The 20,883-nt window shown below is 46.8% G+C and overlaps 1 protein-coding gene across 2 annotated transcripts in view; it reads right to left on the bottom strand.

Moving 5' to 3' along the window:
• The window catches only part of PLCD1 (phospholipase C delta 1), a 58,065-nt gene that overhangs the window by 32,023 nt on the left and 5,159 nt on the right, over window positions 1–20,883 (bottom strand). Inside the window, exons 1-2 of one of the 2 annotated variants that reach the window (XM_059481850.1) lie at window positions 17,484–17,686; window positions 13,215–13,379 (exon numbers count right to left, since the gene is read on the bottom strand). In XM_059481850.1, coding sequence (XP_059337833.1) covers window positions 13,215–13,379; window positions 17,484–17,583 — 265 coding nt within the window. In that variant the 5' untranslated portion in view covers window positions 17,584–17,686. Of the gene's footprint in view, window positions 1–13,214; window positions 13,380–17,483; window positions 17,687–20,883 lie in introns of those variants that run through there. The other variant, XM_059481860.1, reaches the window with a different exon arrangement.

Below are 20,883 nucleotides of genomic sequence, written 5' to 3' on the forward strand. Positions count from 1 at the left end.
AGGAAAAATTTAAGATCCCATCCGTTCCTCTCAGCCACAGCAGTGCAAATTAAGGAGGCAAAGACCAAAGTTTCACAGCAGTCTGGTGTCACCCATACTCAGTCCTAACCCCTGTCAAGGGTAGAATTTATTGTCCTTGCTGTAAGAAATCAAAACACTGTCTTCAAGATCATCCTTCCCCACTTCCATCTCTGCCCTTCAGCTGGTGGAAATGAACCCTGAAGTTGCTCCAAGTTTGCAAAGTGCACACACAAGGCAATCCAGAAGGAGCAGTGCATGAAGAGACTTTTATTAAACAAATGCAAGTAACAGAGATGGTCCTAAAAATGCTCTTGAGAGCAGAGCCCTCAAACTGGGCTGAAATCAGATGAGCTCCCAGCAGCACCCACAGCCTCTTTTTGTCTTTCATGGGTCACTTAATACATTTACACAACACTGCCACAGGTTGCCCTGAGTTGTGGGTGCCCCATCCCTGGAAGTGTTCAAGGCCTTGTCAGATGGGGCTTGGAGCAACCTGGTCTGGAGCTTTGTTAAAAAACAGTGCATGAGTATGAAATACCCTCAAAGTTTAGCTGAATAGGAGAAAATTGCCTTTAAACATCTATCTCACCATTAAAATGCCCAGTTTATTCAAAGTCAACACTGTAGAAAGACCCAACTCAGCATCCACCTGCACATTTTTGGCTTGGCTTGGGATTATTCAAAATTCATCAGATGCTCATTAGAGGTTTGAAAACTTTCCTTGTTTTCCCAGAGCAGTCATGATAATGCTCAGCTGCTGGGAAAAAAAAAAAAAAAAACAAACTGCAAAAAAACCACCCAAAATTTCAGTCTTCAAAAATCAGTGACTTTCCAAAAGCAACACTTCACATTTGCTTCAAGTTCTCACCAGATGCTGGGGTGGTCAAACACCCTCCACAGCACTTTGCTGGTTTGGTTCCTATACAAGAACACACCAGGAGCTCCCTGGAGCTGGCAAAGCTCTTCCCTGACAATAATGAGCTGTTAGCTCTGTGTGGTCTTTGATTATCACTTTGCAAAGGCCAACATTTGATCGGCTGAGGGGAGGGGAGGAAAAGGTTGGGTTGGGATGGGCTGCTGTGGAATTATGATATCTGGCCAATTTACCTCTGAGTGAAAGTTTATGGGTTTGAGTACTAAAATCAGATTAAAAAGGGCTGCAATTCCCCCACAGCTGAACCTTCCTGGTGATCTTGCCCTTTAACCAGGACATTAATCAAATTATAGTGGTTGTGCCTAAGGTGGAACTTCACCTTTAATGTAAAGCATCTTACTATGTTTGGCCAGATTCAGTTCAATCAAAAAGTCTAAAGTTTATTTAGGTTTCTTTTATAGCCAGTGGGAAATAAAACAGCTTTTGGAACACAGCTGTTCTGTCCTATTCAAACAAAAGATTCAGGATAAGTTATACCCTTAACCCATGGCTACAGTGGACCCTTGACCAGAAGGGAAGTGCAATCTGAGCATCTCATATGCAGACTGTCCTTAAATGTGGGACTCTCCTCCTCTCCAGATCTCTTCTGCTTATGGCAGTGAAGTGGAAGGATCATCTCATCCTGTTATTCCTCTCCACCTGCCAGCTGCTCACCACTGCTTGGCTCACAAGAGTTATTGTCCTGCAGAATGGCTCCTCAGTCTGCTTGTGCAATCAGCCCCTAAACTTGGGGCTGGCAACAGCCTCCTGTTTCCAAGACCAGAAAATCTGATGTTAAATATTGGAAATTTAGAATGGATTCTTTGGAAACCATGACGTGGCTGCATGAATCCACTGGAAAAGAGAGCTGTGTGGGAGGAAAAAAAAGATTGAAAACCTGTGTCTGGAAGGGCTGCCTTGATCTTTTCAGAGGATGATGGAGATAAAAGAGCTGCTCAGTACACAAAGGGTACAAGGAAGGCTGAAGAGCACAACTGGTGTCTATTGTAGTCACACAAGAGAGGAGAGAAACTATCACCACAGGAACTGTTAAAAAGCAGGGTAAGGAAGGACACTTTTTATAGCTTTCCATAGCTTGGTTGTGTGTACTGTTTTCATCTATCAATAAAAAAGCTGAAGCCAAAGTACTCAGCCCAAGCCATCTGCTAAAGTTATCTCTTTTCTGGAAAATCTTAACCCAGCATGAGTACTTTATCAGCTGCTCCCAGGCAGCGACTGTACTCTATTAGGAGTCCCAAACTGTGTGTATCTGCAAGGAGAAATCAAAAATAACTGGGGCACAGAGATGTTTCACAGCAGAGGAGCACTCCCAGCAAACAGCCATCAATCACAGCTCCCTGCAGCCTCCCTGCTCCTTCTCCATCACGCCACAGCGAGGAGATAACCACAAGCAGAAGAGAATTTGGAAAGTTTGCATCTCCTTTGGAGTGTTTGCGTCTGCTGAGGAGGTGGTTTGTAGAGAGCCCAAAAGATGACGCACAGCACAAGGCAGCCTGTGTTCCTCCTGACCTCCAGACACCAACTCACACAGGTTACATCCTGGTCAGCCTTCCTGGCTGCTCTGGATGCTGCTCACACAGCCAGAGGCTCCCCACTGACACGGACACACAGCAGCCTTCCCTGGAGCCAGTGGAATTCCTCCTGTCTGAACCACTCTCAGGGAGATGTTGAGAACTTTCTTTCTAGCCCTCTTTTCAGTTTTCATCACTGGCTCCTGCTCTTGTGCTTCTCCCTTGCTGATTTTCAGCCCAGCACCCTTCTCCTCTTTTACTCCTGGCAGGGATGACTCAGGCCCTCAGGATTCTTTTGACAGCCCATGGTATTTTCAAGCAACCAACGTGTAAATTTTGGGTATCTCTCTTGATTTGGATTTCTCTCCGCATGGCTTTCAAGAAGCTTGGTGTTACATTTGCAAACTCATCTCTTCATGCAGAAGGAACACCTCTTAAAGGAAATCAGCTGGAGGATCTTTAAGGTGCCTTCCAACCCAAGCAACTCTATGATTCTGGGTGAGCCTGACAACATTCCTAATGATGAAAGCACTTGTCAGAGAGGAGCCCTGGCCTCTCCATCTCTTCTCTCATCACTGCTCCACAACTGAAATGTCCAGACTGTGCTGGGAGCATGAGCAGTAAAATTAAACTCTTTGCTAATCCTGAGGAATAGAGGGAAAGGAGGAACAAAGGTAGACAACAACCCCTTTGTTTTCCTCCTGCTTGATAGGCCTTTGAGATGAGACATTTTGCCAAGAGTATTTGTCAAGAGAGAAAGTATGAAATTGAACCTGCACCTCCTGCAAACTACTTAGCATGTAAAGGACAAGGAGTGGCAGGTGTCTCTCCTTTCTTGTGCCTTTGCTGATGAAGGGGAGAGGAGGGTCACTGTGTGGGCACTGCCAAAACAGCCTCCCTTGAAGAACAGCTCCTCAGATCCCTTCCTTATCCCACCCCTGTCAGTGACAGGCGGTCTGTGCCATGTGGCACTCAGTCACATTGAATTAATCCATCCCACTCTAATTAGCTCAGTAAGTCACTTCTGTTTACTGTCAAGAAATGCAGATGAGAAACGTGCTCAGCCCTGCAGAGCCTGCACACCATCCTGCACATCTGCAGAGAGGTCAGACACCTGCACATCTCATCCTGCACATCTACAGAGAGGCCAGACCCTCACCAGCTGCACCTCAGCTCAGCTTCTTGTGAGGAGCAGATGAAAGCTGACCCCAGGACCATCCTGCAGAGACACCCCATGGATTTCACAGCACCTGAGTGTGCCCTGTGTGCTGCTCCTCGCTCTGGTTTCACCCCAGGAATAGCCTCTCAGATCTCTGCTGCTCAGAGTGACTCTGAGATATGTACAAACTTCTTTTTCCCAGCCCGGCAGTGAAAGAAGGAATCAGGACTTTTCTGTTCTCGCCCTCAAGGTTGTTTATTGTATCTTATTTATAAAATTCTTTCTCTGACCCACCGAGGTCTGTCTCGCAGGTTGGGTTGATGCACTCTGCCTGCCCTCGGGGCAGTGTTAACTTTTTATACTAAAAACTACATGTACATTATTTACCATAACTTCCCAATACCCATCACCTATGTTAGACAGTGAGCTTCTACTCTAAACCAATCTAAAAGTGCCAACATCACACAGAAGATGGAGGCTAGGAAGAAGAAGGAAAAAGGACAAGGCACACCCAAATTCCTCCATCTTGGGACCCCAATCCCCCATTCTAAAAACCTCAAAAATCTATTTTTCACCCTGTGATAAATTCACTATCATTCTACCTAAACTCTCCTGACTTGTAATTCTTCTTATAAAGGTTGGTAATTGTTTTTTCCAAGGGCTAAATCAAAGGCACAGGGGTCCGGGGCTCTGTGCCAAGGTCTCTGAGCCCCCTGGGAAGGGTCTCAAGTCCTCCAGGGCAGCCAGAGGAATTTCCTGGGTTCTGACAAGTGCCATTCAGCTCATTTTGGTTTCACCAGAGGTGGCTGATGCTAATGGCCACACACAGCGGGGATCAGGGCCTGCAGCTGGGATCAGGACCTTTGGAAGCAGCAGGAGCTGGAGCACTGTCAGTCCCCCAGGCTGGGAATACCAAAGGCTATCCATCACCCTCATCCCTGAGGGATGCTTTAACACCATGGCTCAGGGTGGGCTCAGCATGAGCCCTGCTGTGGCAATGTTCCTCACTCAGGGCTCACCAAATGTGGCGGTGTTCACAGGGGTCCCAGGATGAGGGAAGAGATGAGAATCTTGACTCCATGTTTCAGAAAGCCGATTTATTATTTTATGATATATATTATATTAAAAGAAAAATATATATTAGAACTATACTAAAGGAATAGAATAAAGGATTTCATCAGAAGGCTAGCAAGGAATGGAAAGAATGGAATGATGATCAAATCCTGGGACTACTCACAGCCTCGACACAGGTGGCTGTCATTGGTCATCAAGTAAAAACAATTTCACATGCTGGGTAAACAATTCTCCAAATCACATTCCAAAGCAGCAAAACATGGAGAAGCTGAAGCTTCTCAGCTTCTCAGAAGAAAAGATCCTAATGAAAGGATTTTTCATAAAATATGTCTGTGACAATGCCCTCCCAGCCACTGCCCTTTCATCTCCCTGTGAGTTGTGGCAGGTCCCAGCTGCTGATTCCTCACCCATTCCCTTCTCCCCTCCACAGACACGCTCAGCAGGTTGTTCTGACTCGAGATCTGCAGCACAGCAGCCTGCCCTCACTGCTGGAGTGTGTTTACCAGCTGACAACCAGTGATGCAATGCACATGCAATTTTACAGGTTGTTTGGAAATACCCTTTCATATAAGGACTTCACCCAGCCTTTCAGTCTGCCCATCATGACTTGGGGCACTGAAGCAAAGAGAATGATCTCTATTTACATTCCTTCCACACAACCAGGGCCCCACAAACTATTTTGGTGACTGGTTCCTACTTGCCCTGCCATCACAGCACTGCTAAATTTGGATCTGAGGCTCTCAACACTTCTGCCTTTGCATTTAACATATGCAAGGGAGAATAAGGTCAATATTTGTCAGCCTGTGATGAAAACTGTCCCAGCAATGCCCATGGTGGCCTGATTGAAAATTCAGTCGAAGAGACAGCAGCTCTGCATCTGAAATGGTGTGGGTGATGGCTTGAGTGATTCTGATAAAAACTGATGGGACCCACAGACAGTTTTTTTTTCACAGCTGATGGCTGCCTTGCATAACTGATTGGCATCAGCAAATATTTTTCCAGGGATAAATACCTGTCTGACCATGAAAGCAATGATTCCTCAAGGAGCTGCAGAAGGAAGCTGTTGGTGCAGCCAGCTACCTGCTGTGTGCACACAGGTTGCTGAGAGTTTCTGTTGACTTTAGACACTTACCAGGAACAATTTCAAGCTTTTGCTGTGTGACTCCAGCAAACACAAAGCAATATTACATCCTTCCTGTTCTTCTGCAAGCGAGTTCAGGACATTAATTCAATGGAGACAATATTCTTCTACAAAAGTGGTATGATATGTTCACTGCATGATATTTTAAGGATATTCATAGATTTCCCAGCAAGCCAAAAGCAAAGGAGGAAGTTTTCTGCTGAACACTGGTACTAGGCTATAAACATAAACCTTTTGTACTATGTTTAAACCAAGCAAAAAATATCCTATAACTGTGCCAGAAAGCAGAGGAACAGAAGCAAATGCTGTGCATTTTTAATAGTGAGACTAACTAATCATCAGATCAAAAGATTTATTTCATGACTTTAAGCAATAACATAGTCATCACTTGCAACAAGCAGTCCAACCGAGTTTAGCTCACCTCCCAAAACCGATTATTTTAATCAAAAAACAGAAAAAGAAATAACCCAACAATAGAAGTTCTTACGTAAAGCTTTTGGCCAGAAAGGGAAACATTTCATCTACAACTCTTGACGTTCTCTCCTGACTTCACTGCTCGTGACTCAACAGCACAGCCCCAGTGAATCATCCCTGCTCCAGTGTGTGAAGCTTTTCATGGAAAACATCACCTCCTGGGTCTCCAGGAGAGACACAGTGCAGGAGGTACCAAAGCACCACCCCTGGGGCCCCACTGCAGCACCCCTAAGCCTAACAGACTCATTCAGCCTTTTCCTTCTGCCTTTGAACCGTCTGTTTCTCCACCAGCTGCTCAAAAGGATGATTCACTGGAAAGTTTTCAACCATTCCCACAAATCCCCAAGTTGAGAGAGTTTTTAAAGGGATTGAGTCTGGCTTAAATGAGCTCACACTAGGGATTACAGCTGGTTTAAGAAAATACTTTCAAAAATCAATTTCACTGAAAGCAGCAAGTGCCTTTTTGCTCTTTTTTTTTTTTTTTTTTTTTTTCACCTACATGAGTTCTGGTATTTGACCACAGCTAAATTAGACAGTGCTAGTGACAGGCTATCCTCCCTCACACCACAGTGATCTGCCCCAGAATGAACTGTTTTCCAGCTCCCTCACATAAATCTTTTCTTTGCCCCCAAAACTGTTAATCCAGCCACTTTAACTCTGTTTCTGGAGGCCAGGGAGAAAGCAGTGTGAAAGCCTCATGGGCCAAAGAAGCCTCCACCCTCCCATGGCCCTACACATCAGCCAGGATAACAAGAGCAGCAGTGTGTTTGTGGGTCTGCTGCAGCTCAGCCACAGAAAGAACAACCTGTGGTGAAAAATGGATTTTTAAAGGTGCTTTTGAGCTGCCCTTGGTGCCCAGCACTGCTGGAGGCAACCAGAGAGTACACACAGGGCACAACATGCTAGCTGGAAAACTGGCTTAAGATGCTTCAAGGGCTTTTGAGGGTGAGGGAAAAAAAACTGCCCTGGGGCCTAAATGGAACATACTGAAAAATAAGGAATTATTGACAATAAGGAAAAAATTGATTATTCTACCAGAGGAGAAACCATTTTGGAAGGACAGCTTATCCCCAAAGGGGGATGCAGCTATGAAGACAGTATCTAATTTAAATTCCCAGTTGTTTAAAATAAAGACAACAGAGGAAGGTACTGCTTGTACCCCATGTATCTGATCCAGGCAACATCTGTTCCCGTCACAACCCTGATAAGTGGGGTTTTTTGAACTTCAAACATCTGAGATTCTCCTGTCTAACCCTGGCAGTCCCCAGCTTTATCTACTGTACTCCATCACATAATGGTTTACAAATAGCTTTTCCACATGGTCATAAGAATAACAACAGGAATAACAAGAAATTATCCAAACAAAAAAAAAAAAACCCATAACCCTTAGATTACCCAGACTTCCCTCCTCTGAGGTGCATCCACTGCTGTCAGCAATGCTGCAGATAAGATTAAACCTGCTGCTAAATCTCCCAGTTTCCATTCTGCTCATCCTTTTTTCCATCCTGAAAAGGGAATTTATCTGCAGCTTTGGAAAGGCTTTGTCCTGGAGAGCAAAGTCAGTGTTTGTAAGCAAGGAAGGGCGACCCTCTGCAGAGACTCACCCTGATTTTGGGTCTCAAACCATGACCCTGCACTCCTCCTCCGCTGTGACAGCCTTCACTGGACCAAGGGAGAAGAAAAATGGGGTGACAGAGCCTGCCAGAGGCCACAGCACGAGCCAGGGGTAACCCACCCTGCACCTGGACCCAGAGCAGCCTGGTAAAGTCAAAAGCTCCAGAATGAAACTCAAGCACAGCAATCACTCTGAAAGCTCATGAATGGAAGGTCTCAGAGGATCAATAAAAGAGAAAGGCAAGGAGAAACATGACCAGAAGGTTGAGGGAAGTGATTTTGTCCCTCTCCTCTGCTCTCATGATCAGCACCTGCAGCACAGCAGCTCCAGTGCCTCCAAGGATGTGAATCTGCTGGAGCAAGCCCAGAGGACACCACAAATGAAGATATTCCACAAAGCTGCTCCAAGGGCTGGAGCCCTCTGTTCTGGGGACAGGCTGGGGGAGCTGGGGGTGCTCAAGCTGAAGAGAAGCTCCAGGAGACATCAGAGCTCCTCCCAGGGCCTTCAGGAGATCTGGGGAGGGACTTTTGTCAAAGGGCCTGGAGTGACGTGACACAGGGGAAGGTTTCACACTGCCAGAAGGCAGGTTTAGATTAGCTACAAGGCAGGGATTCCTTACAGTGAGGGTGGTGAGGCCCTGGCACAGGCTGCCCACAGAAACCATGGCTGCCCCATCCCGGGAAATGGTCAAGTCCCTTCCAACCCAAACCATTCGATGATTTTATGGAAATGGACCTCTTGGATGTCATGGGTTAGGACTTTTTAGGAGTACTTTTTACTCATCTCTCTCATTGACTTCCAGGTCAGATGTGTTCAGAGCACCTACAGGTATCCCTCCACCCCTGCCAAGAGCTTGGCACCACAGTGTGGCAATGCTGGCTGCATCCAGCTACCGAAGTGCATCAGAGTGCTGTAAATCCACACCCACTCAGGCACAGCCCCAGCCTGTGCTCAGAGCCTCTGGGAACCCAGGAAACTCCTCTGGCTGCCCTGGAGGATGTGAGACCCTCTCAGGGGGCTCAGAGACCTTGGCACAGACCCTGAGACCCCCCTGTGCCTTTGATTTAGCCCTTGGAAAAAACAATTACCAACTTTTATATGAAGAATTACAACCCACGAAAGTTTAAGTAGAATGATAGTGAATTTATCACGGGGTGGAAAAATAGATTTTTTGGGGTTTTTAGAATGGGGGTTTAGGGGGCAAGATGGAGGAATCTGGGTGTGTCCAGCCTTTCTCCTTCTTCTTCTTGGCCTCCATCTTCTGCTGTGATGGTGGCACTTTTAGATTGGTTTAGAGTAGAAGCTCACTGTCTAACATAGGTGATAGGTATTGGAAAGTAACTGTAAATATTGTACAGGTAGTTTTTAGTATAAAAAGATAACACTGCCCCGGGGGCAGGGAGAGTGCCTGGAACTGTCCTGCTGGACGGACCTCAGCTGGACAGGAGAAAGAATTTTATAGATAAGAAATAAAAAACAACCTTAAGACTGAGAAATTAAGAGCTCTGACTCCTTCTTTGACCACCAGACTGGGAAAAGAGACTTTCTAAACTATATCAGGGTCACTCAAAGGATTTATCTCACTCTTCTTCATAAAACAACCCCTCATGGAGCTGCAGCTCTTCTCCCTGCCAGCTCCACAGCCATGGATCCTCCAGGGCTCCTCCAGACAAACATCAGAATACCTGGAGCCACAAGGATCCTTCCCATTCACTTCCAAGGACTGGGTGGGGTCAGGACTGTTCCTGTAGGGGCTCTCAGACCCCATAATTTGGAAACTGCTGGCTCAGAGCACAGGAAAGGGAGCTCTGAAAGTCATTCTTCTCAATTCACACCTTTATTTGATTTAGAGTGAGATATATTAGCAAGATAAATTATATAGAGAAAGATATATATTATGTGGCAAAGGACTTTGGTTTTATATGGGACAGAGCTCAGCAGAGCAGGAGCAAACATCCACTGAGGACTTTCTGTTTGCTGTTGTTATGATGGGTTATTGGCCTGGGGGACCTGAAGAGCCCAGCTGAGCTCAGGACCCCACCAGGCTGAGACCCAAACACCAAGGAGGGGACAGCCTCCAGCCCAAAGCCTCAGGAGAGGTCTCACTGCAGCCTTCCCCTTTTGTAAAAAAGGAGCCACAGGGACTTTTTACAAGGGCAGATAGTGATGGACAAGGGGGAACTATCTTAAACTAAAAAAGGAGAAATTTAGATGAGATGTTAATATGAAATTCTTTTCTCAGAGTGTGACAAGACACTGGCACAGGTTGCTCAAGGAAGCTGTGGATGCCCCATTCCTGGAAATGTCCATGGCCAGGCTGGATGGGACTTGGAGCAACCTGGTCCAGGTGTCCTTGCCCATGGCAGGGAGTTGGAACTCCCTGATCCATGATCTTTAATGTCCCTTTCAGCCCAAACCTTTCTGATTCTATGATCCAAAGCCTTTTACAGTTAGAGGAATGTCATGGTTTGACCCGGAAACAGGATTTCTAGGATGCTGTGGATGGGGCCAATGAGTGCTCAGATTTGAATATTGCCATCTGGCCCAACCACTGGGCATTGGATCCACCTCCAAGAACACAGGGTGAAAGCAGGGCTCTCCCCCTGGCAGTTTCTCTTTGGATTTCCGGCGGGAAGGAGTTGGGTCTCTCCCCCGGCCCAGTTGCTGGCTGGGCGGGGGCAGGGGAAAAGCCATGCGGCCCGGCCCGGGAGAGGTAGGCCTGGCCCCCCCAAGGGTGGAAGGAAGAAGTAAAGAAATGCCAGGAAGCAATGGGCAGCCTGTTCCCCCCCCTTGGAGACAGACAGACAGAGAGAGAGTGCAGCCTGTGTTTGTGGCCGTTACCTTGAAATTTAGTAAACATGTGCTGGCAGCAGGCAGCCCGGCTGAGGAGATGGGGGGGGTGCAGCCAGGAGTCCAGCCGCTTGGAGGAGTTTTAACCCTTCTTGGACAATGAAAACCTTACAGAACATTAACCCTTCCTAGACGAGTGATGAAGGTCTGGACCAGAGGGAGAGAGAGTGAGAGATGTTGGGAAAATGGAGAAGATGGAGTGGCATTTTATGCTGGACTCTTTTGTGTAGCCATGGACAGAGCCATGTTTCCGTGTGATACAGAGACTGAGTCCAGGGGGAGAAATGTCCCAGAGCCAAAGAAGATTCAGTGTGGGTACCCCTTGGCCCCAGGGGGTATATAAAATATGGGGGGGACAGATGTCCCAAAGGTGACATGCTGTGCTTTTCAGGAACTGGGCAAAGCATCCTTAAAAAGACAACCCTGGAAGCAGCCCTGATTCTTGTTCAGTGGTGAGAGCACCAGAACAAGGACGGAAAAGGCCACCACGACACATGGAAGGACTCCCTCTCCTCTTGAGGAACTGAAAGTTGAGCATTCTAAAGGGTGGTGCTGGACCCAGAACTGGTGATTTTGGAAGATGTATTGTATTGGGAATTTAGGGGGGAGGAGGAGGCGAGTGTTTTTTGTGAGGTTTTCATTTTCCTTGTGTTTTCTTTTTTTTTTTCTTTTGTGTGTAGTTTAGTAATTGTTTTTGTAGTTTAGTTAATAAACTTTTCTTTTTTTCAAGTGAGAGCCTGCTTTGTTTATTCCTGGTCAAAATCTCACAGCAGACACCAGAGAAGGTGTATTTTCATAGGGGCTCTGGCTTTGCCAGGCCTAAACCATGACAAGGGAAGAGAAAGAAACTGTGTGGAGAAGGATGCACAAAAAGATTAAATGAGGTGCCCAAGGTCATGTGAGAAAACTTTGGTTACAAACCAAACATATTTTACCCTGTTACTTTACTCCTCCTACTGGAAATCTTATCACTGCTTGAGGGAGGAAGGGAGGTACTTTCAAAGACCCACCCTTCATTTAGTTAATTGTGATCATTACAAAAAAAAAACCTGTGTAATTAGCACATTTCAACATGCCATAAAGCATCTTCCATGTTGCTAATTTATCTCCTGGATTTACAACATCACAATGATTAGTGAAATAAGAGAGAAAAAAAGTCAGAAAATATAGAGAAATGTGTCAGAAAAACATGGAATGAGAAGGGAAAAAAAAGATATAAACAGACACACCCTGCCTGATTCCACTTTGACTGCACAATTGGGTTCAACTGGGGTCCCAGTTATGGTGCCAAGCTGGGTGCTGCTGGAACAGAATGGTTCTTCCTGTGCCATACAATGGTGATTGTAGTATCTGGACTTTTTATAATAGGGCAGATCCTTGGTTTCCAAGATAAGGATGAGAATAGGCTGTCCTTCCCAGAGACATCTCCTGTCAGCCCTTGGATTTCCACATCTCTGCAGTTCCCTTGTGAGGCTGAAATGCCAATTTTTCCCTGGGGCTGCAGGCAGGAAAGGAGCAGCAGCCACACACCACACCACAAGTGCTCACACTGAGCATCAGGGCTCAGGCACCTGAGTGACCTGAACAATTTGGGGAGGAAACAAGGCAGGCAGGGCTGCTGAGACCAGCACAACCCACCCCACAACCACCTGAGGCAGCAGCTCCTGAGCTTGGGCAATGTGACCATTCCTGACACGGCAGATTCCTCCTGGCTGTCCCAGGGGTGACGGCATCACTCAGTGTGTGTATCACAGGAGGAAAGAAGGACCTGCTCCCATTGCTCCTGTGGCAGGACCAGTTCTGGGTTTCTCTGGGTCTGAATTGAAGGCACTTGTGACAATAGGTCATGTTCAGACTCAAGTGTTTATTATTCCTTATCAGTAAAACAGTCTCACAACCATGAGCTTGGCAGCAAGGCACAAAATGGCCAACAATCTTTTCTTACAAGGTCTTTTCAGACTAAACTATCCCATTAAGAACTGACACCTGGATTATTTTCCCTTTTAACCCAATAACTGATCCCACAGAGCTGCAATGGGGACTTTTCTGCCCAATTACAAAATGCCACCCAAACCCATGGAGAAGGAGGAAGAAGAAGCATGAAGAAGAAACCCAGGATGACACCCTGTGCCCTCCATCTTGCTGCCATCCACAACACACTAAAAATCCCAAAACCTCTCAGCAAGTGATGCATCTACACTACTCTCTATAATCTATTTCACACTTTTGTGGATTCCAGTCTGTCTTGAAGTCTGGGAGACTTTCTCCATGGATGAGGGTCAGAGTAAGTGCTGCCCTGGGGGTCAGGGCATCCCAGAGCAGACACAGAAACATTCCCAGTGCCCTGGGTTTCCACATGCTCCAAACCCTCCCTCCACAACACATAATGGTTCTGGTTCACCCCAGGCACCTCTGACAAAGCAAACTTTACTCACAGATCTGTGACTCTGGGGACCTCAGCACCTTCTTTGATTCCTGCCATATGGTTTTGCAGTCCTCCTGGAGCTTGTAGAACCGCTCCTTTCTCCAGGAGCTTGACTTCACTTTTAGCAGCTGGCTGCCTTTCAGGAGGAACTTCAGGTCCTTGTCATCTTTGAGGCCTGTGGAGAAACAGAAGTGGGAATGTTTTAAGAGACAGCTCAAGAAATGATGCTCAAAGAGTTTTCCCTTCCACAAGGGCAGCGAGGTCTGGGGAGGAGAGCAGAGCAGAGACCCAGAAATCCTCCACACCATTTCATGATCACAAAAGAGGTTGAAGCCTTGTGTGCTTCTCAGACTGAGTCTGAATACTTTGTGTTGTAATTCTCAGGTGTTTTACAAAGGTAAAATACTGTTAGGATGCAAAAAAATTACAACAAAACCAACAACAGAGAAGTAAAAGCAGAGAAAGGAAAATTGCATAACTTGTAACTGGAATGCTGTCAGGAACTTTCAAGTGATTTCAAATCTCTTCTGCAACAAAATTTCCTTTGCGGAAACAGGAATACACAAAGATATCTCTCATCCTCCTCTGGCAAGCAGTGCCTTCCTATCCATGTAGGAATTCTGCAGATCAGATGAAGCTTGATTTGGTGACAGGCAGCAGCAGATCACTAAGACAGCAGCAAGGATCAGCCAGTTGCTCATCCTCATTGCTCAACCATCCAAAGGGTCTTTGTCTTTGTTACACTACGAGGCCAATGCAATGTCAAGAAATAGCAACCAAACCTTCTGGTTGTGGGAACTTCAGATTTCACAACTTAGCCTAGATTTAGGAAGGCACTTGAGACATCTAGAGAGGAAACAGACACCTACTGAGACTCTGAAAACAGATTTGACACTCTACATGGTTTTAAGTGTCCTAGCAGTGCATGACTTCCACATACCTAAATACCTTGGAGAATCTGTCCCCCAAACCAACCATTAATTACAGCTCTGAAGCATGCAGGCTGAGAAGGGAGAGAGCAGGAAACACAAGAAACACATCCTGGGCTGTCTGTAACAGGCACCTTGCAGCTCTGTGGCACTGCACGAGAGGCTGGCTCAGAGCTGGTGAAGCAGCATTTCACTCTGCAGAGCTGACCATGCACTTCTCAACTCAGGAAAAACTTCTCTTACCTCACCTTGACAGCGCAGGGAGCCACTTGGCCACCTGACACTCAACTCCAGGGACATTCCTCATTACACAAATATAATGTGGAGTCTCACAAATAACATTTTTTCAGTGCAGTGCCCCCTGTGACGTTGGGCTGGTTCTTCTCTGGGAGACACAGTTGCTTTGAATCACTGGATCTTAAGACAAGACAAGAAACTACCAGGTATCGCTTCAGTCCTGCTTGGAAAACAAAATCCAATTGAGATCCAAGTGGCCAAATTCCCAGTCTCCTGACATTCCACACAGGAAACTGAAGTGCCAGGTGCTGCAAAGCACCAGTGTGGGTCATGGTGGCAGCAGCAAAAACCAGCACTGAGAGTTTGTAACTGGGATACACTGGCCTAAAGAGAGCATTTTACACTGTGAGTTTGTAACTGGGATACACTGGCCTAAAGAGAGCACTTTAGGCTGCCAAAGCCTAAGATTTACACCAGAGAAAAATATTAGGGGTGTCCATTGTCCACTTTGTGAGCAGGTCACACTGTTTATTGGTTTTGCAGAGCTCAAGGAATATGCCCACAGCGGAGCCAGGCTGAAACATCCAGAGTTGAAAGCATCAGAGTAGAAGCTGGAGATCCTGCAAAGGTGGTTTTAGCTTCTATCTCTCCTCAAAGTTAAAATAGGTATCTCATTAATTGTCTTCCCTGCTACAGCACTGCTTGGCTCCCCAGCTCAGGAGTGGTCTGGAGGTTCCTAAGAGGGGAATTTTAATGATTCCCCCACAGAAAACCTCAGAAAAAAATTAATGGAGAGAAGAAAAAAATCTGAATCCTGCAAAGCACAGAAGGGTGACAAGGTGAGGCCAGCTATGGGACCTGGGACAGCATTCCCAGGGGCTGATGAGAGGCCAGATCATCTGGAAGAAGGAGACACACCACAAGAGCTTCACAGGTTCTTGGTCTCCTGAGCTGGCTTAGAGCTCTGCTCTAAGGCAAATGTCCTCCAAGTGCACAGACTGCAGCCTCACTAACATCCCTGGAGAGGAAACCAACTTCTCCCTTCTCCATATTCACCCACATTTCTATCCCAGCTCCCAGCTCAATTCCTTCTTTTCCTTCAGATCCCAGCCACTGTCAGTCATTACAGGACTAGGAGGAGGACAAGTCATCCTGGGGTGGAATGACCAGGAGAGCAGGAAACCCACCAAATCCTTTGGATGCTGATGTTTGTAAGTGTGGAATGAGGACTCCATTTAACCAGGGCATGTTTTGTTCCACAGACCCTGTGTGCAGCATCTGTAATGTGTCCTGCTACCAGGACATCCCAAAGAGCTGCACCAATGCAATAAACACAAATCTGGATGGGCACAGGTGGAGGCCAAGGGTAGATTCCTCTCCTCCAGGCTTGAACTACAGAGTTCAGACACAAGCTGGAGCTCAGAGCCCTTCATCCTGTTCAGCAGCACAGCCCAGTCAATGTAACAGCATGGTCAAAACTCCCCTTCTTCTTCCTCAGTGCTTCAGGCTCTGCCTCCCATGCCCAAGCAAGCACTGGCACTGACTCTTTCCTTGGGTGAGTCACTTAACTTCTGTGTTCCTACCTGCTTTTTGTTGGGCCATAGTGCAGCATAAGACACTCTGATCTGCTGATACCACAAACACACCCTGATGTGTCAGTGGGACATTACTCTCTCAGCTGGTTATTTAAACTGCTTTCCAGTAGAAAAAAAAACAAACAAACCACCTTTTCCCAGCAGAAACCTGAACATTTCTTCCTAACAACCCCATGGAGAATCATGGAATGTTTTGGGTTGGAATGAAGCTTACAGGTCATCCCATTCCACCCTCCTGCCATGGGCAGGGACACTTCCACTAGACCAGACTGCTCAAAGCCTGAAGCTGAGGAGGTTTGTGGTCCAGAGCTCCATCTCACAGCAATGAAAACCAGACTCATACATACTATACACATGCATCATGTAAATGTTAAAAACACTGTGCAGCAGGACAGGGATATTGACTCCCAACTATATAACAATACTTAGCATAAGAAGCACAATCTCTGCACTAAAATAGACATGCAAATCCTGCCTGAAGCATGTGGCAAGACTGTGTCTTGCTTAGCATCCTCTGTAAAATACCAAATACACACTTAGCATGCAAAATTCCAGAGTGCCTTTCAAGGGTCAGGACCCCCCCTACTTACAAAACATCAATCAAACACTTTCTGAACAGAATATATTCAGCACACAGTGATGTTCACAGCAAAAATCATGTTTGGCCAAGGTAGGAGTGCCTTGAGCACACACAGCACCACAATAACCATCGTGTTGATACACTGCACTAGGAAGCTTCAGCCACTGAGATATCAGAAATGTTAACCTTTGGTTTATGTAGCTCAGGCTTACAGCAAGCAGGAAGCCCAATAAAACAATAGCTGTCATGCTAGGAGCTCACTGAGGAGCTCGTTAGGATGGCAGTGTTAATCTGTATTGTTGCACCGTTCTCACAAATCTGCTGATCTGATAGAACTTAATTACAGTTGCTATAAAACAAGTCTCCTCCTGCCTGCTTACAGACCAGACTTAACTCAAGCTTGCTGGTTTAAAAGGGCAGAAAGCCCTTCTTGTAAAATCTAAGGAACTCGGGTGAGTAAATGGCTATTTCCCACTTGCATCCACCCTGTACGTCCCACTGGCATCCACTCGGGCTGCGCCTCCGGAGAGCAGGAACCAGCAGTGAGTTCATAGCCAGGCACACAAGTTATGAAACTCCCCGGGTTTCCTCTTTCACCGGCAGCCTCTGCCTGCTTCCCTGGGCTCTTACAGCAACGAGGGCTGAAACCGGGCAGGAGAATGGCACTGCCCGCCCCAAACACCCTCAATCAGAGGCAGGGCAGAAACCCAGCAAGAGATTTGGGAACCAAGCCTTTGCCCACATTTTGATGCCTCCAACGAAGCTGTTCACACATCTGGCGTGTGATTACAAGCAAACGAAAACAAAGGAAACCTTGGGAATTTAAAAATAACGCTGGATTCAGGGCGGAGCACTCAACTGCGCAGGGAAGAGAGAAGGGAAGCGGCTGCCGGGTGTGCCCACGCTGTCCTGTCCCTGTCCCTGTCCCTGTCCCTTACCCAGCCTGATGCCGTTCAGCGCGGCCACTCTGCGGCTCTGCTCCAGCAGGATGTTCTCCTGGGACGCGGTGCGCTTGGGCTGCCTGCAGATGCACTGCATGATCCAGCCTGGGGCTCGGCGGCCGTCGGGAGGGCTGGGGGGGCCGTGCCACCCCTGCGGGGGTCCCTGCTCATCCAGGAGCTCCGGCGGTGTCACACGGGGCTCCGAGGAGCGGCCAGCGGGACAGCGGCAGCGCGGGCGGGCAGGGCAGGGCAGAGTCCGGCTGGGGGTGGGACCGGGCGAGTCTCTCCTCCTGCTGCACACGCTGGACGCAAACTCAAGCCGAGGAGCCTGCCGGCAGCTGCCCAGGTATCGGGAACAAGTTTTCCACCAGCGGGATTTTACGCATCTTTTCCAGAGGGTGGAGAAATCGCGGATATTGTTTGCGGCTCCTAATCAGTGTCCTGGGCTTGTCAGCGTGTGCTGCCCGCAGCGAGCCTGGCTCCACCTTTCTCTTCTGAGCAGCTGCCCAGCACTGAATGGGTGCCTAAAACACCTCCTAGCCAGGGCACACGGGACCCAAACGATGCTCGGAAACTCAGTTTTAATCCTCTTCCTTTTCCACCAACGAAAGAGTGGTTTCCTAAGAGTGCGGAGAGCGGCTTCTCTGCCACCGATTTCCTGTGTGTGACTTGGGTGAATCACTGACCCCACATTTCTGCATAGCTTTGGGTGTATTATTGTCATTCAGATTTGCCCTGCACTCTAGTATAAGAACAAGACTCTTCAGGGATTTAACAAGTGACTGATTACACAGAATCACGGAATAATTCAGGTTGGAATGAACCTCTGGGGCTCTCTTGTTCAACCACCCATTCAAAGTGAAGTCACCTTCAAAGGTAGATCTGGTTGCTTGCAGCCTTGTCCAGGTGAGTTTGGATATCTCTAGGGACAGAGACTCCAAAACCAATTCGCATACCCACACAAGAGCTCAGATGTTTTCAGAAGAATTTCTATGTTATGACCAATATACATTTCCTTTGCTGAAACTGACAGCCATTCCCCATTGTCCTGGCAATGGCTGGGGCTAAAATCCATTGCTTCCCTAGCCATGACCTTTTCTGAAGAGAAAAACAGCAGCTATACACACACACTTTGTCACATACTGGTTTTTTTTCTTTTTGGTCTTTTTTTTTTTTTTTGTCATTGCCTTTGCAAGCTGCTGCTGTAAAGGTGAAGGTACTGCAGGGACATGGGTCAAACAGGGGTGAATGTCCCTTACTGCAGAATCAGCACATATCCAATAAACTTGATATCAAACCACACTGTTTTAGCCACTGTTTTCAACCTAAATGAAGGCTGTCCATCACCAGCCCCTCATCACAGTCAATATAGGTTTTATAAACATTATCTCTGTTTCTGGTGTCTATCAATCCAGACATCTTCCCCTTCTTTCTCAGCAGTTTGAAGGAAGCCCTACCAGCCCTCAGAGAGCACTGGGTTGTTTGACCAGCACAAGGACAGGGTCAGAGTCATTAATCACTGCCATACACCACAGGTGAGAGACTCTCAGGGGACAAGAGAGTGCCATTGCATGGCCTTGAACAGCAGTGCATCTAATAACTCTTTATTTAGACACAGCCATTGCAGATCACAGACAGCAAAGGAGAATAAAGGCAGTTTCTGGATGGGACATTGCTGAACATGTTAGCCAGATTGTCAGTGGGTGTTTGGGAAACACCTCCAGCCTCTCTGGGCCCCCTGCACAGACAGGCATCGGGAACAAGAACAACATCCAGGGGCTGGATTCAGAGCTGTAATCTCCATAGCACTCCCCTGGGAGCTGGGAGCTTTGTTTTGCCCTGGCAAGTAGGTGAGCACCATGATGTAATGGCTAGATGATATTTATTAGCTATCAGTCTCTGAGCACATCCATATTTCACATTGTGCACTTTGGAGAGGACTGATCTAATTAAAGGAGTGGGGAAGTCTCCTGTAATTGCCTTAGCAAAACAATTTTCTTCTATGCACCAGCTCTCCTGTCCAGCAGCAACCAGCATCCCATAGGGACTGATCTGGGAACACACAGAGGCCCTGTGCTTCACTTTCTCATTAATTTCTAATTGCAGTGCCAGTGACAGCTCTGCTCAAAGCCTTCCATGCCCTTGGGAGAGCATTTTAGCCCTGAAGTTTGCTCACAGACTAAGCACAGGGTCAGCATGCAATGAGTTTAGCTACCTCTCCAGAACAGCAATGTGCAAGTTCTGCTGTTGTGAAGGCTTCAGAGATGCAAAGCAGTTCAAATCACTTTGTTTTTAAAATGAAGATGAGATTATCGGGACAGAAATTCCCTGCTTTGGGAAATGACTGAGCTGGATTTATTGTAGTCTTGAGGTAATTTAAAGACAATGTCACATCTCACAAAAGAAGCCTGATGGGCAAGGATGACATGGGTATTGTGACACCATGCTGCTGTCACACTCTGGCATGGGAGGAAGTGATTCCTGTAAATGGCTCGTGGAAAAATTCTTCAAGCCTTATTCACTGCAGGTAACTGCACCTCAGTGGGTCGTGCAATTTTACCCATGTGACCAATCCCAATTAAATAAATGGCCCTGGTCACATGAGTGAAGTTATCCACGTCCCCATGCCCAGGATTTGCTGTGCTCATCCCCCTATTGATTCCAGCTGGATTACTCACAGAGCAAATGGAAATCAGTGGGAATGAGGATGGCAGAACATGGTCCCAAAGTTAGAAAAGGGTTTGAGTGATGTGAATATCCAGGAAAGGGAATATCCAGGAAACAGGCACTTACAGATGGAGTGGCTGCAGTGTCTGGTAGGAAATGGGCTGTGTGAGAACACTACAGTCCACAGGCTGCTCTTCAGATGATTTTCCAAAATTAATTAATCTCCATCACATTATTTCACATGGGAGCTAAGGAAACACTATTACCACTTCACACTGGGGGAAGCAGGTTGGCTTTTGAGTTCTTTATTAGGGCTGCACTTGTTCTCTCACCACCATCATATTTAGGCAACACCAAAAGTGATGCAACCCTAATTCTGATCACAGTCTCTTTAGGGCACATTGACAAAAATGACATGACAAAAGTCAGCTGCTGATTTGCCCAGACTTGTGATAATTTAGAATAAAAATACCTGTGCTGGTGATGACCTCACCATTTCCCCATCACATCATGCACATGATGCAAATTAGAACTAGTAATGCCTATGGGAACTACATATCAATAAATGTTATGTTTAGGGGAGATTTTCCCTTTAAAGAGGTTAAAGGCTGTGTCTTGCCCTGTATTTGTTACCAAGAGGAGAAAAAAATGGTCCATTTTACATAATGTCATTCTTCTTACTAAAGAATGTGACAGAAAGCTGCCTTCCACATCTGCAGGGTCCCACCTG

The sequence above is a fragment of the Ammospiza nelsoni genome, chromosome 1 (genome assembly GCF_027579445.1).
Source record: "Ammospiza nelsoni isolate bAmmNel1 chromosome 1, bAmmNel1.pri, whole genome shotgun sequence".
Lineage (NCBI taxonomy): Eukaryota > Metazoa > Chordata > Aves > Passeriformes > Passerellidae > Ammospiza > Ammospiza nelsoni.